The 26,490-nt window shown below is 46.2% G+C and overlaps 2 protein-coding genes across 3 annotated transcripts in view; one reads left to right on the plus strand and one right to left on the minus strand.

The window, feature by feature from the left end:
• Positions 1 to 9,735: 9,735 nt before the first annotated feature.
• Positions 9,736 to 19,787, minus strand: MED8 (mediator complex subunit 8). Of its 2 annotated transcripts, none has more exons than NM_001277568.2 (7): positions 19,738 to 19,787; positions 16,930 to 17,048; positions 15,784 to 15,928; positions 14,965 to 15,105; positions 14,471 to 14,552; positions 13,929 to 14,177; positions 9,736 to 11,162 (listed from the first exon to the last, which is right to left on the minus strand). In NM_001277568.2, exons 1-7 carry the CDS (start codon positions 19,741 to 19,743, stop codon positions 11,098 to 11,100), a joined length of 807 nt encoding a protein of 268 aa, NP_001264497.1. In that variant the 5' UTR covers positions 19,744 to 19,787; the 3' UTR covers positions 9,736 to 11,097. The 2 variants fall into 2 exon arrangements, with proteins under 2 accessions (NP_001264497.1, XP_040560587.1); XM_040704653.2 differs by having other exon boundaries at positions 10,687 to 11,162; positions 16,977 to 17,048.
• A 34-nt stretch (positions 19,788 to 19,821) lies between these two features.
• SZT2 (seizure threshold 2 homolog (mouse)) overlaps positions 19,822 to 26,490 on the plus strand; it is a 54,279-nt gene continuing 47,610 nt past the window's right edge. Inside the window, exons 1-8 of the mRNA NM_001277766.2 lie at positions 19,822 to 19,882; positions 20,018 to 20,143; positions 20,253 to 20,426; positions 21,051 to 21,221; positions 22,425 to 22,556; positions 24,543 to 24,702; positions 25,144 to 25,250; positions 25,439 to 25,649. Coding sequence (NP_001264695.2) covers positions 19,853 to 19,882; positions 20,018 to 20,143; positions 20,253 to 20,426; positions 21,051 to 21,221; positions 22,425 to 22,556; positions 24,543 to 24,702; positions 25,144 to 25,250; positions 25,439 to 25,649 — 1,111 coding nt within the window. The 5' untranslated portion in view covers positions 19,822 to 19,852. The remainder of the gene's footprint in view (positions 19,883 to 20,017; positions 20,144 to 20,252; positions 20,427 to 21,050; positions 21,222 to 22,424; positions 22,557 to 24,542; positions 24,703 to 25,143; positions 25,251 to 25,438; positions 25,650 to 26,490) is intronic.

Consider the following 26,490-nt stretch of genomic DNA (forward strand, 5'->3'; position numbering starts at 1 on the left):
ACCACAGCTGCGCCGCACTTATATAGTACTGCCCTGCCCCCCACGCCGCTGACGATTGGCCTCGAAGGAAAAGCCCCGCCCTTTAGGGGTGGAGCTCTTCCCTCTAAGCCAATCGTCGCTGGAACTGCAGCCCGCCCATTTTGTGGCCACGCCCACGCTAGTATCACCTCAGGACTGCGGTTAAGTGGGCTTCTCAAATTTTGCTGGGAGGGTGCTGGGTGGTATTGGCTGATTCTGAGGGGTGAGGCAGCTCCCTGCAGAGGGACAGCGATAAATGAGTGCCATATGTGTTGTGGTGTTAGTTTTTTTTTATGATACTACACCAGCTATCATAAGCACTTCAGAACACAGAAGGACTCCTCAAAGACACCTTTTCATCATATGTTGTCTTCACACACTTATCGAACTTCATCATAAAATGCTCGGGCTTTTATCCACACTCTTCTGATCTGAAGCCTATTTCAGAATTCACTGTTCTAATTCTTGGGAACCATCTCCTTTCTAGCTTAAATTGATTCATGGTCAATTAATATCCATTTGTTCATGCACCACACTCCCATAGATCCTCACCTATGTATTTATGTCCATTGCATTTGTAGATAGCAATCATCTCCCTCTCAGCCATTACACAAGTGACTAAACAAGCTTCTGGCCATGCTGCTGTTGAAGTTCCTCCTGAAGATGGGTGACCAGAAGTGGGGCACACTTTGCGGTCACCTGGTGAGAATTCCCCACTTGGATGGAGCCAACGCTGTGTGTGTCACTTCCTTCAGGTGCTCGCAGCTCACAAAATCCCAAAACAAAGTTTACTTGCACTCCTGGTGATTTTCACACCTATTCTGGTGGTACAGAGTTCCTTTCCTGCACTGCCAATGCCTCACAACACTGGATTCCAGCAAATTTCATCAGAATGCTCCTAATATTTTTGCCAACATCTACAAAACACCTCAGTGGGGTAACCTTCTCTATGTCCTGATGTGCTCCCTTGCACCGAGCTCTGTGTTCTTCTGACCTTTAACCACTCCTTCCCACGTGAAATTCCTCTGCTCACCTCTCCCCCACTGCCTACCAAGGTTCCCAGTGTATCAGCTGTTTCCCTGGAGTCCATGTAGGGCCAACTGCTTTATAGTGAGGTTAGTCAGACGTAGCAGACTATATTTTAACCCACTTTCCATTTCCTGTCCATATGCTGAGTTACTCTTTAATCAAACACTACTAATATCAGACTGGCAGGCCTGCAGCTGGCTGGCTCACTCCTCTTCCTTGTTAAGGATAAGTGTCAATTTTATTTGCTACTCTTTATGTGTTTCATTTGTTTTCCTTGTACTCTTGTTTTGAACCATCGATCTTTCAGTTGATTCTTTGTCCAGTTAAATGGAAATCTTCCTATGCTGTTTCTCGTGAAATGAGAGAACACCAATGGATTCCTTCCCACTCCCTGCTAGACAGTTTTCAGCCTCATATCCCAGATCTCGTAGCTTTCTCTAAGCATTCCTTCTCACCTCTGGATCCACCCTTGCTGGCAGGCTTGTCAGGCTCTAAAACTGAGCCCCAAATTGCACAGCCCAGCCTCTTCCTTCTACTGGAATAAATTTCCAGGTCACTCTCTTCTACTAAGAATGTGATTTCTTTCTCCCCTCTCAGTCCAGGACTCCAGTTTCCTGTTGTGTCTACTCTCTCTACCATTATTCCCATTGGGTATTTGCTCTTTAACTTTTCATTGCTACTTCATCTTCTTTTTTCTGCTGTTAATTCTCCAACAGAGCAGCTCTGGCCCAACTAGATGTGACTGGAAGGAAATGCAGGGTCCTGCAGGTCTCCAGCTAGGACTCGGCTAGTCTGCTGAGTGTTGTGGAGCTCCTGACTTCTAGCCATGAGTATGATCACACAGAGTGAAGAAAATTCTTCAAAAATAAAGGAGGATGAAGGAGACAAAGCCACAGAGTGACATGACCTGTCATGTACAGGCTGATGTTCCCAAAGTGTTGGGAGAGAGACTTTTATAAATGGATAGTCTGCTTCAATCTTGAATCCTGCCTGTGTGACTCAAAATATGGGAGAAAAACCACTTGCAGCCAGCCAGGCATGTTGCTCTGGCTGCGGTATGGGCTACAAACAAGAGATGATTGCGTCACACACCTGCATGAGAATGCCCTTACTGCACCAATTGCAGCTGGCAGAGCCCTACGGTTTATTAAAAATTCACCTGCAATTCAAGAAACAACCTAACTGTAGTGCTCTTGTTTACAGTAGCATAGGCTGCGTATGGCCTATGGTACACAGGGCCCTGGCTTTGGAGAATTTGGGCACCTTCCCTTACCACTTATCTGGAAGAAGGGCACACCACTTCCACTCTGGCTTTAGTGAGGGACCAGCTGATTCTTCTCAACCTGGAGATCTGATCAGATGGATGTGGGTGTGAATGTCTGCAATCTGCCTTCCTGTTGTTCCATCCACCAGTTGTTATCTTCTGCTCTTGCAGAGCCAGATGCATTTCTCTTTTTCCTCATTGCTTCGTCTGGTGCAAAAAGCAGGTGTGTGCTAATGTAACTTGCTGAAGGCACAAAGATGGAAGTCGTCAGTATAGAGGATTATCAGACTATCAGATGGGAAGGTCTGTAGGAACTAAGCAATAAAAAAGGAATGAAGTTCGAAGAAGGGTTATGACCTTAGGGATTAGTAACAACAATTTAATCTGTATGTGATGAGTGATGCCGGTGTGGTTTCTCAGCATTGCACCTTCTCTGCTCTCAATCTTGAAAAATAGCCTAGAGTCACTGCAGGAAACTGCCTGGGTAGGGATAAGAGGGTCTTCAGTCTCTCCAAGCCTAAGATCCATCAGTGTTCTCCATGAGTAGTTTGTCAGTTCCTATTGCAGAGGTAGAAATTACCTTGGCTTTTTAAGGACCTAAAATATCCTTTAGCTCATGACTGATTTATATAATAAATTCAAATTTTCTTATCATTCACTGAATTTATAGCTATGTTTTGTTGTTTTTGGTTTTGTTTTTTTTTAATATACAAAACTTTAATCTTATGTGGTAAAAATGTTGACATTAATCAACTAAAAAAATCCTAATGACAATAAAAAGATAAAATGAATCCAGTGAAAAGTAAGCATATGTACTGTTGGCCCTGTAATTCTTCAGTGGTCTTTGACTTACATAAACAAATTCACCTACTTACTTTGGGATTGAAAAGATGATGTCTGGGTCTCTCCCGTCCTTTAATTTTTAACCCAAATAGTCAGAAACTTAGCATGTGGTCAGATAGAAACCGTGAATGTAATTGGCTCTGTAATATTGTTTAATCCTTCTCTCTTTCTCCTGATTCTGGACCCTAAAGCACTGTCCATCACATATCATTGTTGCACACTTTCTCCGTAACTCCAAGATGAAAAGTGAGAAGTTGATCACGTTGACAGCCCCAAAACATCCAAGGGAGATTCCTACATCACCACTATCTAGTTCTGAGAGAAGAAAACCAGGCTGTTCTGGCCACTAAAACAGGAGACAAATACACTACATGGAGCCTGAAACTCTATTAAATACCATAATGCAGGCACACAATTTTGGTGAATGGAGATGGGCAGATAGGTCACACCTGAGTGTGCATGCTTGGTTAAGCTGAAGCTGATATGCTGCCTCCTTGCATGGTTGATATCAACATTAAATGACTCATTTGCACAAACTTGCATCTGTTATTTATGCTGATTGCATCATCCTGACAGTAAAGGACAATTACTCCATCACTGTCAGTGCCTCCCTCACCCCCTTCAGCCAGAAGATCAAAATACCTTCAGTCTTGGAATCCAAAATCCTTGGGAACTACCCAGAAAGGACACACATTTCTGTAGCCAGCAGGCATGAAATGACCTCACTCAAAACCCTGCTGTAACACTCTGATCTTAGTTTAGAACATCACCTGGAAAAAAACAGGCATACTGTGAGATAAAAGTGAAGCTTGTGGGCACTGTGGAGGTGTGCTGGTACTCAGACGCTTTGGTGGCAGACTTAAGCCCTGGTGTGCTTGCTTGCTGAACTTTGCCTGCCAGTTGGGGTGGGCAGCACACATGACTGTGGTTTCCTGCCACAGTGAACTGTTTATCAGCTGCATAAAAGCCAGGAGCCTCACTGGTGTGAGCTTTGATACCCCAGATGCAGTCTGGAAGCATGACTCCAGCAATACATGACATCTTGGGACTCTCTGCAGATGTGCAAGAAATCTCTGGGCCTGCTAAAGCATTCCCCTTGTTCCTTTGTCACCAGTCCTAACCTTCCTGGCTGTCCACATGCAGCATGATACAGCAGACCATGGCAGCTCTGCAAGCTCTGTTGCTGGAAAGAACATAAAATCTGCCCATTTGCAGGGAGCTGTCTCACAGGGATGTGCCTTTGAAGAGAGAAAATGCAGGTGATAAGAAAGCTCCAGCTCTGCTTGTCACCAGCCTCTCTCTCTGTGAAGCCATTTCATTGTGCTTTCATAATTTAGGGCCCACAGCAGTGGATCAGCTCCAGTAACCTGTTCCAGACTGCCTGGAGCCTGAGAGTTGCTCTGCAAATCCTGGTGACTTCTCCACTCCCAATAGGTGGTTGGGGTTTCAGGCCAATGTGGTGACATAACACGTACTCTACAACCACTTCTCAGGCTGCTTTCCCCACTTGTGGTGCAGCACTTCCAACAACTCCACAGAATAAATGGAATCAGAAGAAAGACACCTCTTATGTGCCCTCAGCTGTGCTTGAGCCTTTCCTGGGAGGCCTTTGGCTTTGTCTGAAATGACCACAGCCCCATGCAGAGTCTGGACAGGGGTCCTGGGTGCTGTCTGTGGGGCGATAGGGCTGCAGGCAGGCACTGCTGTAAGCTGCCAGGCATTGGGCTGATCACACTGCTGCTTGTTCTGCAGGGACTAAGCCACATAAAGGACATTGTCAGAGCAGGGGATTGTTCTGGGAGAACAGGACACACAAAGAGGGATTGTTTAGCCATGAAATGAGGCCGTGTTTCAGCTCCTGCTGGGGCTGGGCTTTGCCTGCTCGTTCAGCCTGCAGGCTGGCAGGGGATGCTGCCTGTTTCCCAGCGGCTGATGTCCTACCAAGGCTGTCCAGCATCTTCTCTGCTTCTGAGGTTCACCCCCAATGCAGTCAGCAGCACATCATGTCCCTCAAGACCCATGGCAGGAGGTCACAGAAAAGCAAATGTGGGAGAAAATAGCCCATGGCAGGTTCTGCAGTGAGCTCCAGTGCCTGCCCAGAAAGTCTCAGTAGCAGTGGGGCAACTTCTACTGTGAGAGACTGCAGTGTTTCTTCCAGATAGCTGAGATCAACTGTCTTCCCTCAAAAGTATAGATATAACCAGGAGGGAAATAGAGATATGCAGCAAACTGCCCCGAGATAGTAGAGCCTCCTTTCTGCAAACACTCTCCTCTTCAACAATGTCCTACTCATGGCGAATGTCACAAGCCTCCTTGGGTGACCTCACACCTGCACCGTGCATGGGGACAAGCACTTAGTTCTCAAGTTCTAGCAAAACACAGGAGCACAGGGCAAGAAGAAGGGGAGGAGGGGGCTGTGTGCTCTAAGAACAGACTGGATCAAAATTGCAAGGTCAATTCCTATTTTTTTTTAATTCCCTGCTGTAAATGAACACAAACAGCTAATGGGAGGTGCACCCCCAGAACCTGCTTACAGGTCATCCTGGCTCAGAGCAGCTGTAGAAGCTTAGCAGCACAGGGCCCGTGCTGCATAGAGCTAGTGGGTGACTGCAGCCACCAGGTGCCCACCAGGGCCATCTGGCAGTAGGTATTGTAGGGAAAGGTTTGGATTCAGATCAGGAACATCCTGGGAAACCCTGGACATTCACAAAGGAAATAACACCCACAGACAGCAGTGATGCCCCTTTGGCCCCCAAACTGGCCAGCAAACACTCAATGAAATGAAAAGTAAAAGTACCCCGTGGTAGTTTTTGCTTGAAAGAGATAGAGCTGCCATGCCACACAAAGCACAGTGGGGCCTTTGTACCGCTGCTTATCTGCTGCAGAAGCTGCTTGGACCCAAAGGCAGCAGAGGGAGAAGCCTTATGGTGAGCAGGTAAATCAGTGACAGGATCTGAGCAACAGAGTCAAGGCAGCCGCTGCAGGAACCAGGACTTTATCCCTAGACCTTGGAAAATGTGTGTCTTAGTCAGAGAAATATACACACTTGTTTCCTTTCTTATTAAAAACAAAAAGTAAAAAAAAAAGAGAGAGAAAAGCTTCATCTTCCAAGAGGCCTGCCAACAGATTTTGCACTGGTTTTAGGCATTCCCTCAATTTGCAGGTTTTCATTAATTTCTAAGTGCAGTTTTCCACCAAGGCAACATTCACGGATCCAGAGAGCTACATGATCACAAGGACAATAAACACACTGTGGACTCACATTAGTCTGAACTCCAACAGTTCATGGTATCTCTTACAGATGCATCCAAAGATCCCATCTCCTGAGCACGCTTTTACTACCACAGCATCCATGTGAGTGGTAACATTGACACCAGCTGCCACTTGAACGTGATCCAGCTCATCCAGGGTCACAAAGCTCCTGGGGGAGCTCAGGGAAAATGCAGAGCCAGACTGGGGTTCCTGTTCCTACCACTTGGCCATTTTTCCTCAGTTTGGGCCTTGGATTTAAAAGTAGTTTTTGAGATTTCCCATTTCCAGTACAGAGGCACATTTTGCTGCCATGTCCATCTGTTCGTGCCCCTGTGAGCTGCAGGTGAAGCTGTGCAGATGATGCAGTTGTGAAACTTGGCTCGGCTCATTTTGGCAGCATGAACACTGAAAAAAACAAAAAGTGCTCAGGCTCCTGCAAGCCATCCAGCAGAAACCTTCTCCTTTCACCCCAGCAAGGCCACATCCTGGCAGCAGGATTCACACCAGCCCTTCAGCCCACCCCGAGTCCCTACCTTGGCTTCAGTATGGAGAGTAAAGGCTGCCAGGGCTGCCTTCCCTCAGCTGTCCTGTACCCTGTGTATTTCACCTCCTTCATAAAGGCATGTCATAACAACATCCACTTAAAAGATCTGTAGGTTAAAAGAACAAACAAGAATATGTGTGTGTTTTCTTTTTTAATAAAAACAAGACACCTGCAGGCACATCTCTGCTTGGGGCTGGGCCAGGAGAACAAACACATAGCAGATGTTGCTCGTGCTGCTCGGTGGATGCAGAGAGATACCAGGAAATGATGGCACCACGCTGGGCTCACAGCGTGTGGAGGGGGGCAGCCCAGGCAGCAATGGGGATTTCAGCGTGGCTGGAAGCTCAGCATGAGGTGGGAATGATGGGACAAGAGAGAGCAGAGCAGGAAGGAAAGGCAATAAATACCTCACTCCTGCCTTTGGGAGGAAGCCAGATGAAGCATTCCTGTCACAAAGATGAAACACTTTCCACTCTAACAGTAACTCAGGAAGATGTTCAAGAACTGTTGCACAAGGCAAGTGTTAAAAATACAGAAAGCCCAGATATCCTGCACCTCAACAGTTTAAAAAATGTATCTGTTTTTAGAGTACCCAAACTGTTAATGCTGATATTCAGTACGACAAGAAAGACTGAAGAAGCTCCAGAGGACAAGAAAGCTGATATTGTGCCAGCATTTGAGAAAAGTAAACAGGATGGCCTTGTAAACAGGTGTGTCCATTCAACAGTCATTCCATGCAAAATAATGATGGAAAAATATGTGATCGTATCAATAAGCACTTAAAGCAGAAAAGTATAAATACCAATCATCAGGCATTACAGACAGCAAACCTGTCATGCTAACGTCATAATTTTTCTGGCACTGTGTACTTTGAAATCTCTGTGAGACAGCTGGCTGATACCACAGTGATGAAGGAATAAGGCTGCCTACATTGTGAGGCAGCAGAGGAGATAGGTGCTTCCTGGGAACTGGAACAGATCACGTGCTTCTAGCAGGGAATGCTGAGCAGCTTAAAGCTGATGACATGGAAGGAGACAAAGTAATGACAGGTAAAGCATGCCATCCTGGGAGCCAGGGGCATAGCAGCAATTTGGAGCCTCTGTGATTCTGTGAGCAACAGGTGTCCATTTGGACATCTCCAGAGCCTGACTGCCACCCAGGCAGGTTTGGGGGAAGCTCAGTGCCTGCGCTCCATCACACCCCTGCACTCCAGCTGGGGCACAGAGAGCCCAGCAGAGCTTCCTGAGCCAGGACGAGCCTCCTCCCTGCTGAAATTATCTGGCTGGGAAGAGACATGTTCACTGAGAGACCAGACAAGGAGGGACATAAAGCCCCGGGAGCTCTGAGAGCAACAGTCCCAGTGCATGTGAAGAGAGCACCTGTCCTTGAGCGTCTGCTGCCATAGCAGTGCACAGCCCAAGTCTTGCCCTGGTCCCACAAGGCTGTGCTTTTATTCTGACACACTACACTGGGAATGGTGAATCCTCGCTGGACTTACGGGCTACAGTGACAGTCAGTGGACCAAGAATTTCCAGTGTGACTTTATGGGTAGAAGGCCTGTTCCTGTTCCCTGCTTAAATATCTGAGCACTGGCAGCGACTAGATGGGAGGTTAAAGTAACTCTGCGTTTGAAATTCTCATTCCCACAGCTAGAATAGCGTGTCCTAGCCTCACATCCCAGAGGATACAAATGCATTAAGAACATTTGGACAGGAGCCAAAGGCTGGAAAAGAAAATATATGTCTTTAAAACAAAAGGCTCTGAGACACCATCGACTCAGTTTATCGTTACCAAGGATCAGGAAGACTTGATCCCAACAGCCGGGCTCCTCTCCCTGAGACTAACAGCTGGGGGTTCCCTGTCTGAGAAAATCCACCAGTCTGAAGGGAAGAAATGCAGTCTCAACATAAGCACACTAGGTAAAGAAAATGAACCTTTGCAGCGACCTACCAGCCGCTGCACAGTCATATCACTTCAGGATCAACTGTTTTCCTAACAACAATTTATACAAGAACTAATTCAGGGCAGGCTGTGTCATACAGGAAGTTACACTGGCGAGCTTGCCGGCCTCCCCAGTGCTGTAATCTACGGAAAAAAACCCTGCCTGTATTTCCCTTCCTCTCGTCCAAGTGTGTGAAAGGTCTGGCCTGCCCTACTGGAGGCGTTTTCAGAGGGCCAGGTTAGCGTGGGTGGCAGGCAGCCACGCTCTGCCCGTGTCCCAGGCTGCCCCAGTCCTGACATATTTTAGCTTTATAAGGAAGCCAGTCTGGGGGACAGAGCAGAGCAGTGCAACTTCCCAGAGCCAAGGCTCCATGTATGATCACGAGCACTACAGATCTGGCTCAAGCTCCTCTGACATCTTTCTGTCTTCCTTCCCAGCCAAAATGGGGGCGTGGGCTAGGGCGGAGAGCAGCCATCCCTGCAGCACTCAGCCCCTTGCAGGGCACAGCCTATCATGTGGCTCTCAACATTGCCTAAAAACCTTGCACCGGAGCCAGCTGAGTGCCCGTCTTCACACCAGCTCCCCACAGCAGTCAGTAGCCCCTGAGAGAGCAGTGAGCTCTGTGTTAGGAGGGAAAAGCAACCTCATGGCTCTGTCTGCAAAGACACTGCTGCAGACACATAGCTGGACTCATTCATAACGTGGTTGCTTTGCTTATCACACAAGCCGTGCTTCCAGTTAAACTTTCTACTTGCCTGCTCAGTGCTTTTCAAGCCACCATCTGCAAAACCTCAGCAAAACAAGGATTTCTTCTAAGCAACAAGAAAGAATGATGTGGCAAAGTGTTTCTCTGATGAATAGATTTTAATTCACGACAGGGTGTGCAACTCCACTGGACAATTCCCAGGGTCTGCACATTTAAGAAGGCTGATAACTGCTCTGGTCACAGTTTTCTGGAAAGTTTCATTTGGGAAAACAGCCCACAGCCTCCACCAATGCAATGAATCTGATCAGTCCAGAGGCAAACGGTGCAGGAGCAGCTGTAGACTCTATCTGCTGAGTGGAGATTTCCTCACCCTTAGGATTGCTGACATGCTATTGAGTAAAATAGAGCACTGGCTTTCACCACAAGTCAAAAGGGAAGTCCAGGCAAAAGCAGCAAGAAGCAAGATGATTCTTTTTCGGATAGCTAGCACATACTAGCATGCTCTGGGGGTATGCATCCCCACCCTTTATTTACAGAGGAATCTTTCATTAGGCAGATTATATGTTACAGCTCAAGGGCAGAAAGCAGAACCGGGATGGCTTCACAATGCCTAGTTTCAAAGAGAAATGGACAGATTTCATGGCCTGGTTAACTGAAGCGCTACAGCCCTGAGCAGAACCAAAAGACTCTCCGAAGCAAATTACTTTTAAAGTAGCTTAGAAACTTTATAGGAATGCAGAAGCAGGAAACTATAGAAGTGAAATCGGATCCAGCTGGGATTTGCAGCAGAATCAGAATGCAAAAGCTCAGTACTTCAGCTCCTGAAATGCTGTCTTCTCACTGTGGGTCCTGCAATAGTTGTCACCAGTATTTTGCTTTCCAGGGAATAGCCATAATAGGTTTACAATGAACAAGATGTTTACTGCTTATGCTTGTACGCTGCTGACTCACTATATAACACCTCTATACACCCAAGCCTGCAGCACCCAGCCTCCAATGTTTCTTGTCTATTTTGGACTAGAGCTCTCTATTGCCTTACCCAAAGGACAATAAGACTGCTTATAACTCAGGAGATGGACACCGGTGCCTCACCATGTGCAAAACAAAGTCTTTATTCAGCAACAGGGAGCAGAGTAGGAACATCTTGAATTGACAGAAACAAGGAGCAGAGCGGTCCATGAAGCTTTCCAGGCTCTGTATCAAAAAAGGGTAGATGCCCTCCTGGCTAGACCTGGAGAAAATGGGACTGCTATCACAAGTAAAGCCCTCTGCTCTGGCTGAACAGAGTACTTATCTCCAGAAGACATGGCCACTAGCAGCTCCACACAAGTCACCCAGCATTAAAAGAAAACCCAGGGAAGGGTCTCTTCACTCCCATCTCTGTGGGTATGGTGTGTGTACGTGAAGGGACTCAGAAGTTCTATAAGAAATCCACGTGTGGTGGCTCCAGCAAGAACGATGCGGGTAACTGCTGTTCCCTGGGTCTGCTTCATGTTGGCTCATCTCTGATATGGATGCATTGAGGCAGATTTGATGTTTGTTTTTATGCCACTCGGCATCTTTCCTGGAAAGAGAAAAAATAAAGAACAGTACAAAATCAGCACTAAGAAAGTACATTTGCTCAGGAGTGTGTAAAGAGTACAACAGTCCTGCCCAAACTTTGTCTTTTCCATTCCAGGCACCACATCAGGCTTATTACTACAGCACCCTTCAGCTTATGACCTAATGCAATCGCTCTCTCCTACAAATTAGCACTTCTCTTTGTTGAGAAATCTCCTTGACGTTTCCTGCCAGGACCTATGTCCCCCTGCTAGTTCTATCCTTGCTCCATCTTAAGACTTTCTCAGGAGGCTCCAACAGGAGCGTGTGACACATTCAGTCTCATAGAGCTTGCTATCAAGAGCCTTGACATAAGAAACCAAACTGATCCCCTCTTTATTCCAGAGAGACAAGCACAACAGGCTGTATCCTCTTCTACATAGCACTATATTTATCTTAACCACATCCACCTCTTGGGCATTACTACTTTTTGCTGATACCAATCACACATGAGTGTGTTCAGAGACAATACTAGCAGCCTAGGATAAGTGTACAGTGTTAAACAAAACTAAGATGATCAGAAAAAAAACAACTAAAAAAACCAGCAGTTAAAGATCCAAACGGAGGGACATTCAGAGAACTCTCCATCAGAAAGTAGAATGTGTGCTCAAATGAGAACAGAAAGAAAACCTGGTCACTTCTGAGAATTGAAACTGTAGCGTAGCAAGAAAAGAAGAACAACTATCTAATAGAATATAAGCATTTCACCTCTCTCAAACACATCTACAGCAGCTCACTGCCTGCAATGAGTTGGTAGGTAATCATAGAATGGCTTGGGTTGGAAGGGACATCAATCTGACATCTCTTTAGTGTTTGCTAACAGTCAGAAGACAAATACTTTTACACATTATTTCAAAAGGGAGAGTGAAGGGGACTGTATGGTTCACCCACATCTGTGTTACTGTGAGCAGTTCTGGTCCTCCTAGTCTTGAAATTATGTAGAAGTGCAAAGGAGACAAGAATTATCCAAACTATACTAAGCTTCTCACACAAAGTTATATTAAGCAGAGTCAGTTGGGAAAAAAAGAAAAAAAGGACTGAGGGAAGAGGACATAACAGACTTCCAACAAGTGAAAACCAGTATGGAGAAGGTAACTGACAAATGGTTATTCAGTCATTGAGTATTTCTCACAACACAGAAAAAAAGGAAACATCCAATGAAATTATCAGGTAAACAATATTTAAAAAGAAAGGAAATCATCTTAAGCAAAACATTCAGCAATGCTGTGGGACATATTGTCACAAGCCTCATAGGATTCAATATTGTAATTCAGAAAGGAACTGCAAAATTTATGGCTTTTATGCTTACTGGTCTCAAACCAAGCTCTGGCTTAAAACATCCCTAAATAAGAACAGCTAGAGGTGGCTGTCAGTATATCCTTTGCTCTTACACTCTTTCAGCCTCCACCATGGGTCACTCTCAGGACCAAGATAATGGGATTAACCTTTGGCCAAACAGTACAGCTCTTATCAAAAGAGGTGTGGTGGTGGTTACACAGGCTGGACAAGTGTTCTTGTAAGCAGTGCACACAGCCTGAAGTACAGAAGTCATATAAGAAAGATGGGATGTCTTCCCATCCTGGAGACAGTGTTTGTGTGTGCAGCCAGAAATCACAGGGGACTTCTTCGTTTCCAAAGCACAATGGAAATTATTTTCTAAATACATAATTAACTTAGGATTAATATCATTGCTCAAGTTCATTTCTGAACAACATAGTCATTATGCAGGCAAGAAAACACCAATTAAAATATCCAATATCCAAAATCTCCATTAGTATGAAAATGAGAATGACAATACAGAGTTAGGCCTGCAAAGCTAATATTTTCATTGGTGCTATCACCAATCCTTCCATACTGTGGGAAACCCCATGCACTTTCCTTATACAACTTGGGATTTTACAGGCTTCTATATCTTCTTTCTCCTACCTCCAGGCTATGTCCAGTAGCTATCCTCAGGATGAACTAACAACACCTTCTGAAGTCTTCCTTCAGAAGCCACTGTGAAAGCCACTCCAGACCTTTGAATGTTGTCACTCTTCCCTGACCTTTTCCAATTCTACTATAACTTGGTTTTTTGTTTAGTTTTTCAGAGATCAGAACTGTGCTTAATACTGCAGATGTTGGTGCCTAATGGATTTATACAATGATCTGGTGATATTTTGTTTCTTCCCTAGTAATTCCTTTGGTTTATGTTTTTAGCCTCAGCTGAACACCCATTTAATGTTTCTAAAGAACTATTATATCATGTATCAATTTTCCCAAATACAGGTAACTAGGTTAGAGCCTAGGTACTGGCCAAGTAAAGTTAAATTACTTTTGCTCGGGTGTTTCACCTTATACTTGATACGAATGCAATCTACTAATATTAAGTATATGAAATCCTTTTGTGGCTCTTTACAGCTTTCCCCCCAACTTAAATAATACACAGATCCCTACAATATACACTGTGATTTCTCCACACTGAGCCCTACACTCATTAACTTCGTTATTAAACATGTACTGTAGTGAGAGTTAAGAAGCTGAAGCTGGATAGTTGGGATCTACTTCAAACTCTGAGATAATTTTAAGTAGGTATTAATCCACTGTTACACCCTGACTTAAATCCTTAGGGACAGAAAAGACCCTCTTACTCGGCTATATTTAAAAAGTGACTGGAGAAGTATCTCTACATCTGCATTCAACTTTCTTGCTTCCTGGTTTTCAGTCACTGTCAGATATGCAACATATTTACCTGGCTGCCCTGCTTGTGCCATCTGCACTCCTGCCAGCATTGGCTGCTGCTGAGCTGGTGCACTTGACATTGGCACCTGCTGCATGCCTGAAGCTCCTGCAATGATGGCACCAGCTCCTGGTTGACCTGACTGGACAGATCCTCCAGAGCCCGGGGGTCGCCGGTTTGACAATCCTTTCCCAAAGGCCACAGCTGCTACCAGTGCATTGGTATCTGTAGGGTTGAAAGTTTGCTTGTTCTGTCGTAATCCTGTGGAAAAAAGAATAAGAATTGAGCATTATGGCAACGGAGTCCAAAAATTATCACAGCTGGTCCTGAATTTACTTTTTTGATAGTTTGCTTGGCACATGCTGCTCAAGGAAGGGGGTCAGAAGAAGCCAACTCCTCCAATCGTGAGAGTGCCCCCCAAAAACACTTTTCCATGCTTTTGTTTTTGCTCATCCTTGTTTCCCATTCTTTAGGCTCTCTGCTTTACCTATTTTTCCACTGTTCTCAAGCCAGCTGCTTTAACCAAGTACTCCATTTCCACCTCAATGACATACCTCCACTTTCAGATTCGCGTTCCTCCTTACTGATTTTCTCCAGCAGATTTGAGCACATTTTATTTAGACTTTGGATCTGTTTCTGCAAAATAAAAATCATCAGTAATTACCAGGATACTTCCAATGCTGTACAAGTCAGCAAGGCAAATGAACCATCTTTCTCTTTTTAGAGCAACCAAACATAAATATTTTGGTAGCAGAGCCTAGACAGCCCAGTTCCAATGCATGCAGGACGGCACTACTGGGGTGTTATAGCTTTTGCCTTTCTTTGACTGGTCTGATAGCACCTCCTCTGAGCAGGCAGTAAGCTGGATACCCTTGTTATGTGAGATTTGTAACTCAAACATCAGCTAGGGCTATCTGGAAAAATCTCAGGCAGAAGAGGGCATACCAACAAAGAAAACTGTTAGCTACAAGCTTAAAGAAAACTGAGTTAAAGGGCATCTTGTGCCCTAGGACAAAGTAACGGATGTATCAAACTCTTCTTCACCTACCTGTGCTCCATCAGGGCTAATTCGAGCTGCATCTGTGATCAGTTGCTTTTCCTGCTCCTCCACCTCTGGGTCAGGCTTCGTTCGCAGATGGTCAGGCACAACCTCATGGCTGAAGACTGGTACGCGCCCCTCTGTCTGCCGCTGCAACAGTTGGACAACACACACTCAGGGCCCCCTCCTCCAGCTAAGCCCTCAGGCAGCTGAAGAGCAGAGCACAGGCGAGGACACTGCAACAAGACCTACCAGAATGCTGTGGGAAAACCTTGGCCTGGGGAGCATTAGGAAGTTTCAGTGATTTGTCTAAGAATTTGCACTGTGTGTGTTTGGTCAGACCAACACACAGGAATCTGCAGTACCATATGCTGCCTGACAGTATGGCCAGAGTCAGTTGAAATACTTTCTCACTCAAGCAATAATATTGCCAGGGCATGCTATAGGCTCTGCAATGTACCCCATGTTGGCAAGATGATAATCAGTGCAAATTTAGATGCAAATGTCAGACAAACTGCACAGCTATAGCAGGGAAAATCAAGTAAGTCAGCCTTCCAGTTACACAGTGAGATATCACCTCCTTTGTCTCTGACTTCATGAAAGTAATGTATTTAGGAAGGGTATATCCTGTAAAGTATGTCCACAGAAAGCGTTTGTGAGTGAACACCCACCCCCCAGCAAAGCAACTCCAAGGAAGAACTACTCATAACCTTTTATTTCTCTACACCCAGAGCTGAGGAATGCCAAAGCACAAAGCACTGCAAACTGAAGCAGGTACATTGCAGATCATGACACTCCAGGCCCAACACTCAGCAGGAAGTTTCTTACCATGATCTCCTCATCACGGTCTGGAGACAGCACTAAGGGTATGATAACCTGGTTTCGCAATAGTGGGGTCTTCTCATGCTTTAGCACTTTATTTAAAGTGTTCAGCTGTCCTGAGAGCAACGCAAAGCTGTCCAGAACTGAAGGCCTGAGAAAGGAGAGAGAACAGAACATGGAAACAGATACCACAGATGGCTTTTATCTGCTCCTCATTCAAATACCTGGGAACTGAGGAAATAACATTATTATTTATCCAAACAATAAGGAGTAAAACCTAGAGCTGAATGTGTAGGTGTGGACTGATCCCAGACTCTACATACAATGCCACAAATAGCCCAGCGACTTTACAAGTACCATTGGAAGTGGCAGTTGTTTGGGATTTCTGTAACACACACAAAAGCAACACTTTTCTTATCACTAACTCTCCCAGTGAAATTCTAAAGCAAGGTCATGAGACACATATTCACTCCTAAGCAATACAGCCGAGAGAGAGTTTTTATAGTTTGGCTATCAAGACTAAGGGATGATGAAGCAAAATAATGAATGATCTTGTCAAGATCCTCTTCAGTTTGCTCTTTCTGGGGACTTCAACACCTACAAATGCTGTCTGTGAATCTGCAGCAGAAATTGTCTAAGATAATGCATACTTTATTCAACTGTAGATACATTATCCTTATGGTCCACCAGGAAGAGAATACCACCTTTCAAGTCTCTCAAATTGTCTGAGAAAGTATGCCAAACCAGCAAATCACAAACACGGGAGCACAGTTTATAACAGAACCAGAGAAAGACAAAAAGATCAAGAAATGCAGAAAGAATGATTGCTCATTTTGCAGCATAAGTGGGTCTCTAAGATATTTTTGTCCAAAGACTTTCCAGTCACTGCAGATGCAAGCAACTACACCAGTTCCCATAAGGCACCTAGGTTCAAGGGTGTTGGAATGAATACTACTGCACAGTGCAGAAGAAATGAATTTCAACTGTTTTTCTGGTGGCAGATGTTCAGTGGTTCTTCCAACACTAACATGAAAAGCAAAGGTAAGTCTGTGGACAATAGGTTAGTGGCTTTTAATTACACTTTTTGAGCAGAGTCTGGAAGAGCTTCAGCAGTGACCAGTGACAGTGCCCTGTGTCTGTGAGATGCCTTACCATGTGAGTCGATCGTACTCATTCTCCAGCTTGTAGATAAAACTGACCAATGAGTTCTTCAGGTCAGCCACCTGGCTGATGAGTGCCTCCAGGGTCAGCTCCAGCTGCTTCTCCTCTCTCTAAAAAAAGAAGGAAAGATAGGGGTGAGGACAAAGCTTAGCACCTTTTCAAGGACTGTGGGGATCCGTACACGTGCATCCATACCCCACTCTCTCCTACAGAGAGACTCCTTTTCAGGACAAGAAAACAGAGACCCTAGAGATAAAAATCCTACATTTTCACACTGATCTTGTCTCCTTGGAAGGAACTTTTAGGAGGAGACTTGTACCTGAGCCGACCCATGGCTAGCTATCATTTTTAAGATCTAGATGAGTGAAGATTATACATCACTTACATCAGGCAAAGTCATCAAAATTACCTTGCACCACCTTTGTGAGTTATTCATGCTAACCCAGCTCAAAGCAGATTAGCATTCTGAGCACCCTTTCTGACAGCAGACGAGGCAGAGTGATGTCTTCACCCAGTGCAGCTGTTTGCAAAACAAGTATCAGATCAATGGCCTAAAGACTCCAGTTTCTGCCCTTACCCTCATTTCTCACTTTCTTCCTGACAAGGTGCCTCATCCAGCTCCTAAAAAAATTCCTTGTCCTGTGGAAGATGCTGCAGTGACAGACTGTACATAGCTAGACACATGCAGAGATCACCTCCTGCCTTTTGCCTTGGTGCACTGCTTAAATAATCTTTTCCCCTGGCTGAGAGGGAGGTATGGTGACATATAAAGAGCCAGGAGAGGAGATCTGTTGTCACATATAGCACAGAATATCTCTGACTCTTGCAAAAACCCTCTAGAACCTTATCTATTCTTAGTCATTCAACAGAATTGCAAGAAATGTAATTAAAGCCCCAATCCTAATGGACTGCTAATGTAAGTCAAGGGCTGTATGACAATAATTGGTGAGGAGGGTGGGACACAGCAATACAATTAAATAATAGAAAGGGAATGCCGATTGGGAAAGCAGATGGGGTGATTCAGTCTGCTTGCACGCTTACTATTGGGTTCCCTGTGCTGTTTAAACAAACTGAACTTGAGATCATCAAGAATCTTCCATGTCTAAGAGAACATGAAATTATTCTACTCATAGTCTGACAAGACTATAAAGGTATTTTTTCAGAAACTGCTGATCAGACTTCACTATCTTAGAAGAAATGGCTGAATAAATGTGGCTAAAATCCACTCCCAATCCACAGCATGGATTCACGGAGTAGACCAGGGGGTTACAACTCACAGCTACAGCACTGCAGCTCTCCTCCATACTGTGATGGGACTAGTCTGCTCCCGTGCACTTAAGAAACAAGTCTAATGCTGGTGTGCACACTGTGTTTGAGCAAGATGAACCACTGACCGCACTACAAGTTGGGCTTGGAGTCAGTATCTCACTGCAGAGGTGGCAGGCACACACAGCCAAGACAACTGGGCTGGCCCATTGCCAGAGCTTATCCAAGAAGCCCTAAAGATAGTGAAGGAAATCACATTGCACACTCACTGAGCAGTAGTGCAATCTGAGTCTCCTCTCTATGAGAGCTAGAAGCAAGCTTAAGCACAGCAAAGCACATGTGCACCAAGAAATACTCTATCTCTCACATACATAAGATATATTCAAGCAGCAATTCAAGGAGTCTGTTAACAATACTGAATTGTCCCAGGGTAATAAAGATAGGACTTACGGGAGGGACTACTGAAGGAACTCCTGATAAGGAATGACTGGGAGGTAAAGGTGAAATTCAGAATAAACATAAAGTGATACACACGGCAAAACAAAGAGAAAAAAAACACACCCCTGACTTTACACACACACAATGACATTGTCTGAGCTGATAACATTATCACTCAGAAACAACATCTAAGGATTACCCAAGGGTAACCCAGGAAAACATCAGCCGAAGGCTCAGTAAGTCAAGGAAGTCAAAGTAACAACGGGATTTATTAGGAAAGCAGGGGACAACTAAACATTACTGTGCCGTTGTACAAACGCATGCCTCTCTTGCATCTTGCATACTGCGTGTTGCTGATCTCTATACCTCATACAACATAGAATCATAAAAGTTGGAAAAGACCACTGAGGTCATCCAGTCCAACCACTGACCGCAGCCCTCAGTGCCACATCTCCATGTTCTGTGAACACCTCCAGGGACGGTGACCCCACCACTCCCCGGGCAGCTGTGCCACCGCATCACTGCTCCTTTGGGGAAGAAACGATTCCTAATAACCAACCTGAACCTGCCCGGCACAACTTAAGGCCATCACCTCCCATGCTATCGCTGTTACCTGGGAGAGGAGGCCGACCTCCACCTCACCACAACCTTTTGGGGAGCTGCATAGAGCGATGGGGTCCCTCTGAGCCTCCTTTTCTCCAGACTGAGCCATCCCAGTTCCCTCAGCTGCTCCCCGTAACACCTCTGCTCCGTACCATTCACTCTTCCCGTTGCCCTTCTCTGGACACGCTCCGGGGCCTCAATATCCTTCTTGTTTAAGGGACCCAGAACTGAACACAGCGCTCGAGGTGCGGCCTCAACCAGCGTCAGTACAGAGGGACGCCCACCACCCCGCTCCTGCAGGCTGCACTGTGCCTGCCACCCGGCACCTCAACCACCTGAGCAGACTGCTTTTACTCCTCCCCCCCGCCGCCGCCGCCGCCCCCCCCCTCGACTCCTCCGGAGCCCAGCGCACGGCAGGACCCCAGGCGGTCCTACTGCTCCCCATGGCTCGGCCCAACCCAACGCAACCCAGCCCGGCCCGCAGCCCCTCACCTGCATGGCTGCACGGCCCTGTTGCTACGGGAGCCTTCCACTTCCGGGTCAGGCGCTCAGGGGCGGGGTCAGAGGGCGCGGGTCAGAGGGCGGTGGGCGGGGCTTCCGCGCGGACATGGCGGCTGCCGAGAGGCCCGAGGCGGAGGTGAGGAGGAGTGGGCTGCGGGGCGATGCGAGGCGGGGTTGTAGCGGCCCTGGGATCGGGCGCTGTGTAGAGGGGTCGGGGGCTGTCGCGGTGCCCGGCTCGGAGTGACGAGGCGCTGTGCTCTGCGCGCTGCAGGTGGAGGAGGCCGGGCACGTCTTCCTCCTGATGAAGAAGGACTACCGCATCTCCCGCAACGTGCGGCTCGCCTGGGTCCTCAGCCGGCTCCATCAGGTCATCTGGGCCGTGCCCGAGCCCGAGCTGGTGAGTGGGGGCCGGGGGAGTGCTGCAGGGGTGGATGGTAGCCCCTCATCTCAGTGTGTCTTTTGGCTTGGCGTGATGTCCCTTGCCTGTCGTTCACTTCTTGTTGCAGTTGAAGTCAGAAAACGAGCTGGATGTGCTCAGCATCCTGCCCAACGGATGGCAGCCGGATGAGCCCGTCCAGCCCCGGCCCTATCTCCTGGTGCCCTCCACACGTGTCACCTTCCTGGCCCGTCAGTACCGCTTTGTGATTGAGCTTGATCTGAGCCCTTCCACTGGCATTGTGGTGAGTCCAGGAGCTGCTTCTCTGGGGTGTTCTGTGCTAAAGGACTGGGCTTCGTTCCCTCTGCTGTGAAGGCGTGTGTCCCTGCATTGGTTGTCACTTCTGCAGAGGTCCTGTATTCCTGAGGGGTGAAGCAGGCGGTGCTGCTGGCGACACAGCCTTGCAATGGATCCTGTTTCCTTGCAGAATGCATGGCCTTTGCTTGCAGGGATCGCTCTCATGCAGCTGCTGTTGCAGAAGGAGGCTTGTACTTGTCTCTGTGCAGTGGGTGCAATGAGACTGCAGATTCTAGAAGATGTAAAAGCTGTTTTGTTTACCCCATGTAGTGCTACCGGCTTGGGGTGCTGTGGCTGAGAGCTTCATGGAGGGAAAGGATCTAGGAGTGTTAGCTGACAGCTGGCCGAATGTGGGCCAGCGGTGTGCCCAGGTGGCCAAGAAGGCATCCTGGCTTGTATCAGAAGTAGTGTGATAAGAATGACTAAGGAGATGTTCAAAAGCTGTGCAGATGTGGCACTGAGGGACATGGTCAGTGGGCATGGTGGGGATGCGTTGGTGGTTTGACCAGGTAATCTTAGCAGCCTTTTCCAGCCTTAATGATTCTATAATTCTCCTCTTCTATTTCTGTAGGATGACTCAACAGGGGAGATCATTTTTGATGAAGTGTTTCATGCCCTTTCCCGATGCTTAGTGGGATTGTTAAGACCCTTCCGAATCCCTGGTTCAGACATTATTTATCAGCCCGAGATCTTTGTCACCATCCAGGCGTACTCCTCCATCATTGGCCTGCAATCCCACCAGGTAAAACTTGGCCTTGCCCTTGGCATCTCATTGCCTCAGCAGCTTGCTGTGTTGGTTTCCTGTGAGCCCAGAGTAAAGTAGGGACATCTGTTAGCTGGGCTCTGGTAACTGGGGTGTTGCAGTCTTGCTTCTTTAAAATGTGCAGCCTGGTGCAATAGAGAAGTGTAGGTGATCAGCTTCTCTTTTCTGAGAGGAAGTGGAGTTTTCTCATAGGAGAGCTGGGCCCTTTGGAGATCACTGCCAAATGTGCTTCTCAGAGCACAGTGAATCTTTGCCCTCATGACTACTGTGTGTTTTTGTTGGTGTTGCTTTGTTTGTTTTATTTTAATTTCTGTTGACTAATTCCTTTGGCCTGTTATAATTTGAAACATTCAGGAAGAGGTGTCCAAAAGCTCGTCTGCCTGCTTCAACTGTGTAGCAGTGGTTTATTCAGTGACAAGTTCCTCTTCAGACAAACTTTGTTCTTTTTTTTGCATTGATAGAAATGGGCTTCCCCTAGTGGGGAGGGCAGCCTCCCAGTAATCTCTCATTTACTTGGGTCAGGGCAGGTCTTTTCAATAAATTGAAGTTTGATCTATCATGCCTGTGAAGTTTTTGAAGTTTATTATTGTGTTGTTCCCTTCCACCTTACAGTATTTTCATGTTATTTTCACTTTTCTGGTGTTGTATCATCTTTGCCTCCTTGTTCTGTGATACCTGATTTTGGCACGGTGCCATAAATAGGACCTTTATGCCCGTCAGCACTGGGAGCTTCTGTGGAAGCAAGCTCCCTCTGTCGCATCACTCAGCCTTTTTTGTAATGTCCAGCCTAACTCCTTCTTCCTTAATTTCAACATACTACTCTGCTGTCCAGCCACTTACTAGAAGACAAATGAATCATTCAGTAGGTGAGTTAGAAGAAACAGATCTTCTTTAGAAATGTCAGACCAGAGTTAGTGCCTTCTAATAGGGGTCCCATATTAATTTTTCCTAGAAGAAGGCAAAAGAGTAGAATTTTTTCACCCAAGATGAAAATTTCCCAGAGCTGTGAGCGTCTGCTGCAGAGTGCACTGCAGATGCCATGAAATTCTGTTGCATATAGGCAGTTGGCCCCAGGCAGGAGTAGTGACAAGGAGCCTGTGCTTTGCAAGGGATGTGTCTGAACTGTGTTACAGGGGTTGATACTATAAAACTCTTTGGCTGATGTGTGTGTCCTTGGATCAGGTACTATTCCAGGGCTGTCAGCTGGATGAGACGAAGAGAGAAGCCTTTCTGCACCAAGTTTACACACAGCTGTGTGCCTTTGAGAACAAAGTGGCAGAGATGCTCCAGCAACAGTATGAACCCAAACCACAGGTGAGGAGGTCACAGGTGGATGGGGTTTCTCAGCTAAATAAAGATCTGCACTGTGGGGCCCTGTGGGTAGAGTGACAAATAGAGGAACACTGTTGCAAGTCTGAAGACGGAATAGCTAAGGAGTTTGTAAGAGAACTTTGTGGGGTCTAATAATGAGAAATGAATGCTGGGGAAAGCAGAACCAGTAAGTGTTTAGGGGAAGGACTAATGAAAACAGCTACTTTTTCCAGGATGATAACAATAAAGTGCTTAAATAATGTGTGGTAAAGCAGTCTGATGACTTTGATATCATTGAACAGACCGTAGGATGCATTCTTAAGTGAAAACACCTCCTTGTTACCAGCAGAACGAACCATGAAATGGAGTACACGTCTGGTGTAGTTTCTAATATTCTTGAATCCTTTGGCAGGTGTTGCTTAGTAGCCAAGGATATAGGTGGCAGCAAGTTAATGACAGTGCTATGGAAATAGCATTGGAGGAAAGTGAAAATGAAACTCTGTAGGGATTTTGTGGATTTCTCATCAAGATCATCTCTCTGATCTTGGAAACAAGGAATGTGAAGGTTACCTTGCAGTACTGCCATGCTGATCTAGAGTCAGAATCATATCTATGAGGACTTTTCCTACAGTCAAAGGCATTGTTGGCCTGGTAATGGTTATGTAGTCCTTATTTTAGAATTATTTTTTAGTGTGTGGGCTTGAGGCAAAAAAAAAAAAAAAGTTTCAATCAGGTGAGCAAGAGACTACTGGTGGCCTCTTGCAGTTCTATATCTGAAGTGCTCAACATCTCATACTCAAGCTGAAATGTTTGTCTCTGAATGCTAAGACTGTCAATCCTGCAACAGGAGGAGGATTACAGGAAGTACATAGTGTTCCTGTGTGTGCAGCTGCTGTTTTGACAGTGCTTTGTATGCATTCCTGTGTGCTGCAGTTTTTCTCTCATAGTCAACTACCCTATAGCTTCTTCCATGCAAATGGAGGTGAGGGACGTGTTTGCAGGCCAGAGGGACTGGCTGGTCCTGCCACAGGCTGTGAGGTGGAGGTGGGAGGCCCCAGGGGAAGGGTAGCTACTGAAACTTTTTTTGTTTTCACTTTTGAAGTTGCATTAACTGGCTTGTTGTCAACAAGTGGCTGAATTGAAGGCAACTAGCAAATTAAAGTGATGGATAGTCACTTTTTTTTTGCTCACGGTGACAGACTGCTCCCATTTGTGCAGAACAAGAGTTTCGTTTGTTCTAACGTTTCCCAGCTTCAGTCATCTGTGTAGCTTTGCTGGGGAGAGTCTCATCCATTCTCTGTATTAGCAGTACAAATGAAGCAATAGTTTATTATAGGGTTGAACTGCCAGAGCCTTCTGGAGATGAGGAGACTGTGTACATAGTAGGTTCCTCAGAGCTGTAATTATACAAATTCCAGACTTTGCCTGGGGAGTATTTTTCATAGAAGATGCAGGCAAAGCCTACCTGCATTTGCTTATGCCAGCACTGGATAACTACTGCTGTTTGAACAGAGTTAAACATGTAGGCGCTGGACTTTGTCTTTACAAAGCTCCTCACCCCCCTCTGCTGTTGTGCTTTGTAGGTGAGATGTAGCTATCTCAGTGTCTTCTGCATTTCTGAGCTTGAGTAAATGCTGAGTAGCTGCAGCTTCTGTCAGATGACAAGGAAAATGAGAGGCATTCAGCATCTTGAATTGGGAACTGCTGTGCTCCACGAAGAAACTTGAGTGACTCCAAACAGTTTCATCTTTCTTGTTGTAATAAAGCTCTGAGCATGTTGTTCCCTCTTCCATCCCAAGCACCTTTGCCTAACTGTTGTAAGGGGATCAAGTGACTACAAGTTGGAAATTAAAGCTAAAAGTGGAATCTGTTGAAGTGCTCCAAGGCTGTGGTACTATGGAAATTGCTAAACTGAAGGCATTTGGGAGAGTTGGGCATTATGATATTGGTGGGTTTTTTTGTTCATGTTTTTTCTTCTTCCTTTCCCAGGTGGATTTGTCGCCCCTGAGCCAAGAGAGCCCTGGTGATGTGCAGGAGCCTTCAGGGAGGAAGCCCAGCGTGTCTGTTGTCACTGCTGATGTTGGCCTTGTCAGCATGGTCCGACAGGGAATCTTGGCACTGCAGCTACTACCCTCAAACTCCAGTGCAGGTTGGCTTCATTCAGGTTGCCTAGCTGTTTGTAGAGGGATGTTTTCCTCCTGTCATTGGCTCATGTATTTTGTGAAGGCTGGGGGATGGACCCTTCCATGAGCCACTGGTGGGAATGGGGAGGAGAACAATACTGCTCATGTATCATGCATCAGCATTAAGGAGTTGGGGAGGAAGTACGACTGTGACTGTTGCTTGGAATAACTCAGAGTTTGCAGAACCAGGTCCCGTCTGAGTGCTTCAGTATACCTGCTCAGGAAGCTTGCCAGCCCCAGAACACCTTGGAAGCTCTTGGTGTCAGTCCCAGGGCTTTTTGTACTAAGACAATCCTAAGGTTTTGATTTTTACTTCTGCCCTACTTAAACTTTATTCTTGCTGCATGTACCGGGGAGTGGTAGCTATTTGAGATGGAAGATGCTCTAAAATACTGCTTTCTCTACAGGTATAATAATAATCACGGATGGTGTGACTAGTGTTCCTGATGTGGCTGTGTGTGAGACTTTACTCAACCAACTCCGCAGTGGCACTGTGGCCTGCTCCTTTGTCCAGGTACATACGCTGTTAGCAGGGCATGTGGGGGATGCTTGCCTGCCAGAGACCTGAATGTGAGTTTCTGTGAGTTGTGTTCACCTTTTGAGGGGAATAGAGGACTTCTCTGTCTGAACCATTCACCGGTCCTCTCCCCTGTCCTCAGCAGTGCTGTACTTCCTCAGGTCTCTTCTTTATCCATCCCTTAGGTGGGCGGTGTCTACTCGTACGATTGCAGCTTTGGTCATGTTCCCAATGTGGAACTGATGAAATTCATTGCCATGGCCACCTTTGGTGCTTACCTCTCCACATGCCCTGAGCTGGATCCCCTGAGCACGGATCTGAATGTGTATCACAAGGCTTTTCTGCTGTACTCCTTTCTGCGTACCGGGGAGTCCCTGAATCCAGAATACTACTGTGGTGAGGAGCGTGCATGTCCTTCCAGCAGATGAATGTCTTGCAGCACCAGTCATTGGGGTGACTCCCCAAGCTTGGTTATGCTGATATTTCCCTTGACCCCTCTGGGCCATTGTGAGTATTATGGGGACAAGTAAAAGACAGTGATTTGTGGGATTTGGCAAGAATGCTGCCTTCTCATACAAGCAGTGTTGCATGCTTGTGCCTGTGTGAGACAGAGGGCCCTGAGGGTGCTCATTATCTTGGCCCTCATAGAACTCTATGCCTCCTGTAGGTTCTGGGCACTATTGAGCCATGCAGATGAATCTGTGACTGCTCTCCTTGTTCTAGGAATTAGGTGGACTGGGGAAAACTAATGTCCCATTTTGCACCCTTCTCCTTTCTTTGGAGTTCATTCAGTAAACTGGGAACCTGGAGTGGGTGAGAAACTCTCTTCCAGGTTTTCCTCCATGTTGGCTAGCTCACAGATTGGGACATCCTGGCAAGCTTGTCCTCATCAGCCTTGCAGATGGCAGTTTAGATTGAAAAATGGGGCTCCTGAGTACCACCCCAAATGTCTCTCTCAGTTGTTCTTACACTGTATATGTTAGTGCCTGGAAGTATGCCAAGAGAGCTTAGTTATTAATCAAACACTGAAGCACCTGTTCATGCCCGACTACGATGCTGGTGCCATCCGTACTGTCTGTAACTTGCCAGCAGAAACTGCATACAGTGAAAAGTTTGAAGAGAGCTGACCTGGGACTTTGAAATGTTGATTCTTGAAAAGACCAGATATTAATGGTTTAAACTTACAGCATCTGCATCCAGATACCTTTTAGAAAGTACCTGAAAGTTCAAGATTTTC

This window comes from Gallus gallus, chromosome 8 (assembly GCF_016699485.2).
Source record: "Gallus gallus isolate bGalGal1 chromosome 8, bGalGal1.mat.broiler.GRCg7b, whole genome shotgun sequence".
NCBI classification, from domain to species: domain Eukaryota; kingdom Metazoa; phylum Chordata; class Aves; order Galliformes; family Phasianidae; genus Gallus; species Gallus gallus.

Excerpts from the sequence above, each read along its gene's own strand:
- MED8 (NM_001277568.2), bottom strand. Across the intron at positions 14,178-14,470 it reads ACGCGAATCTGAAAGTGGAG|GATTACGACAGAACAAGCAA; the intron begins GTATGTCATTGA and ends TTTTTTCCACAG. Across the intron at positions 11,163-13,928 it reads GGCACAAGCAGGGCAGCCAG|GAAAGATGCCGAGTGGCATA; the intron begins GTAAATATGTTG and ends TTCTCTTTCCAG.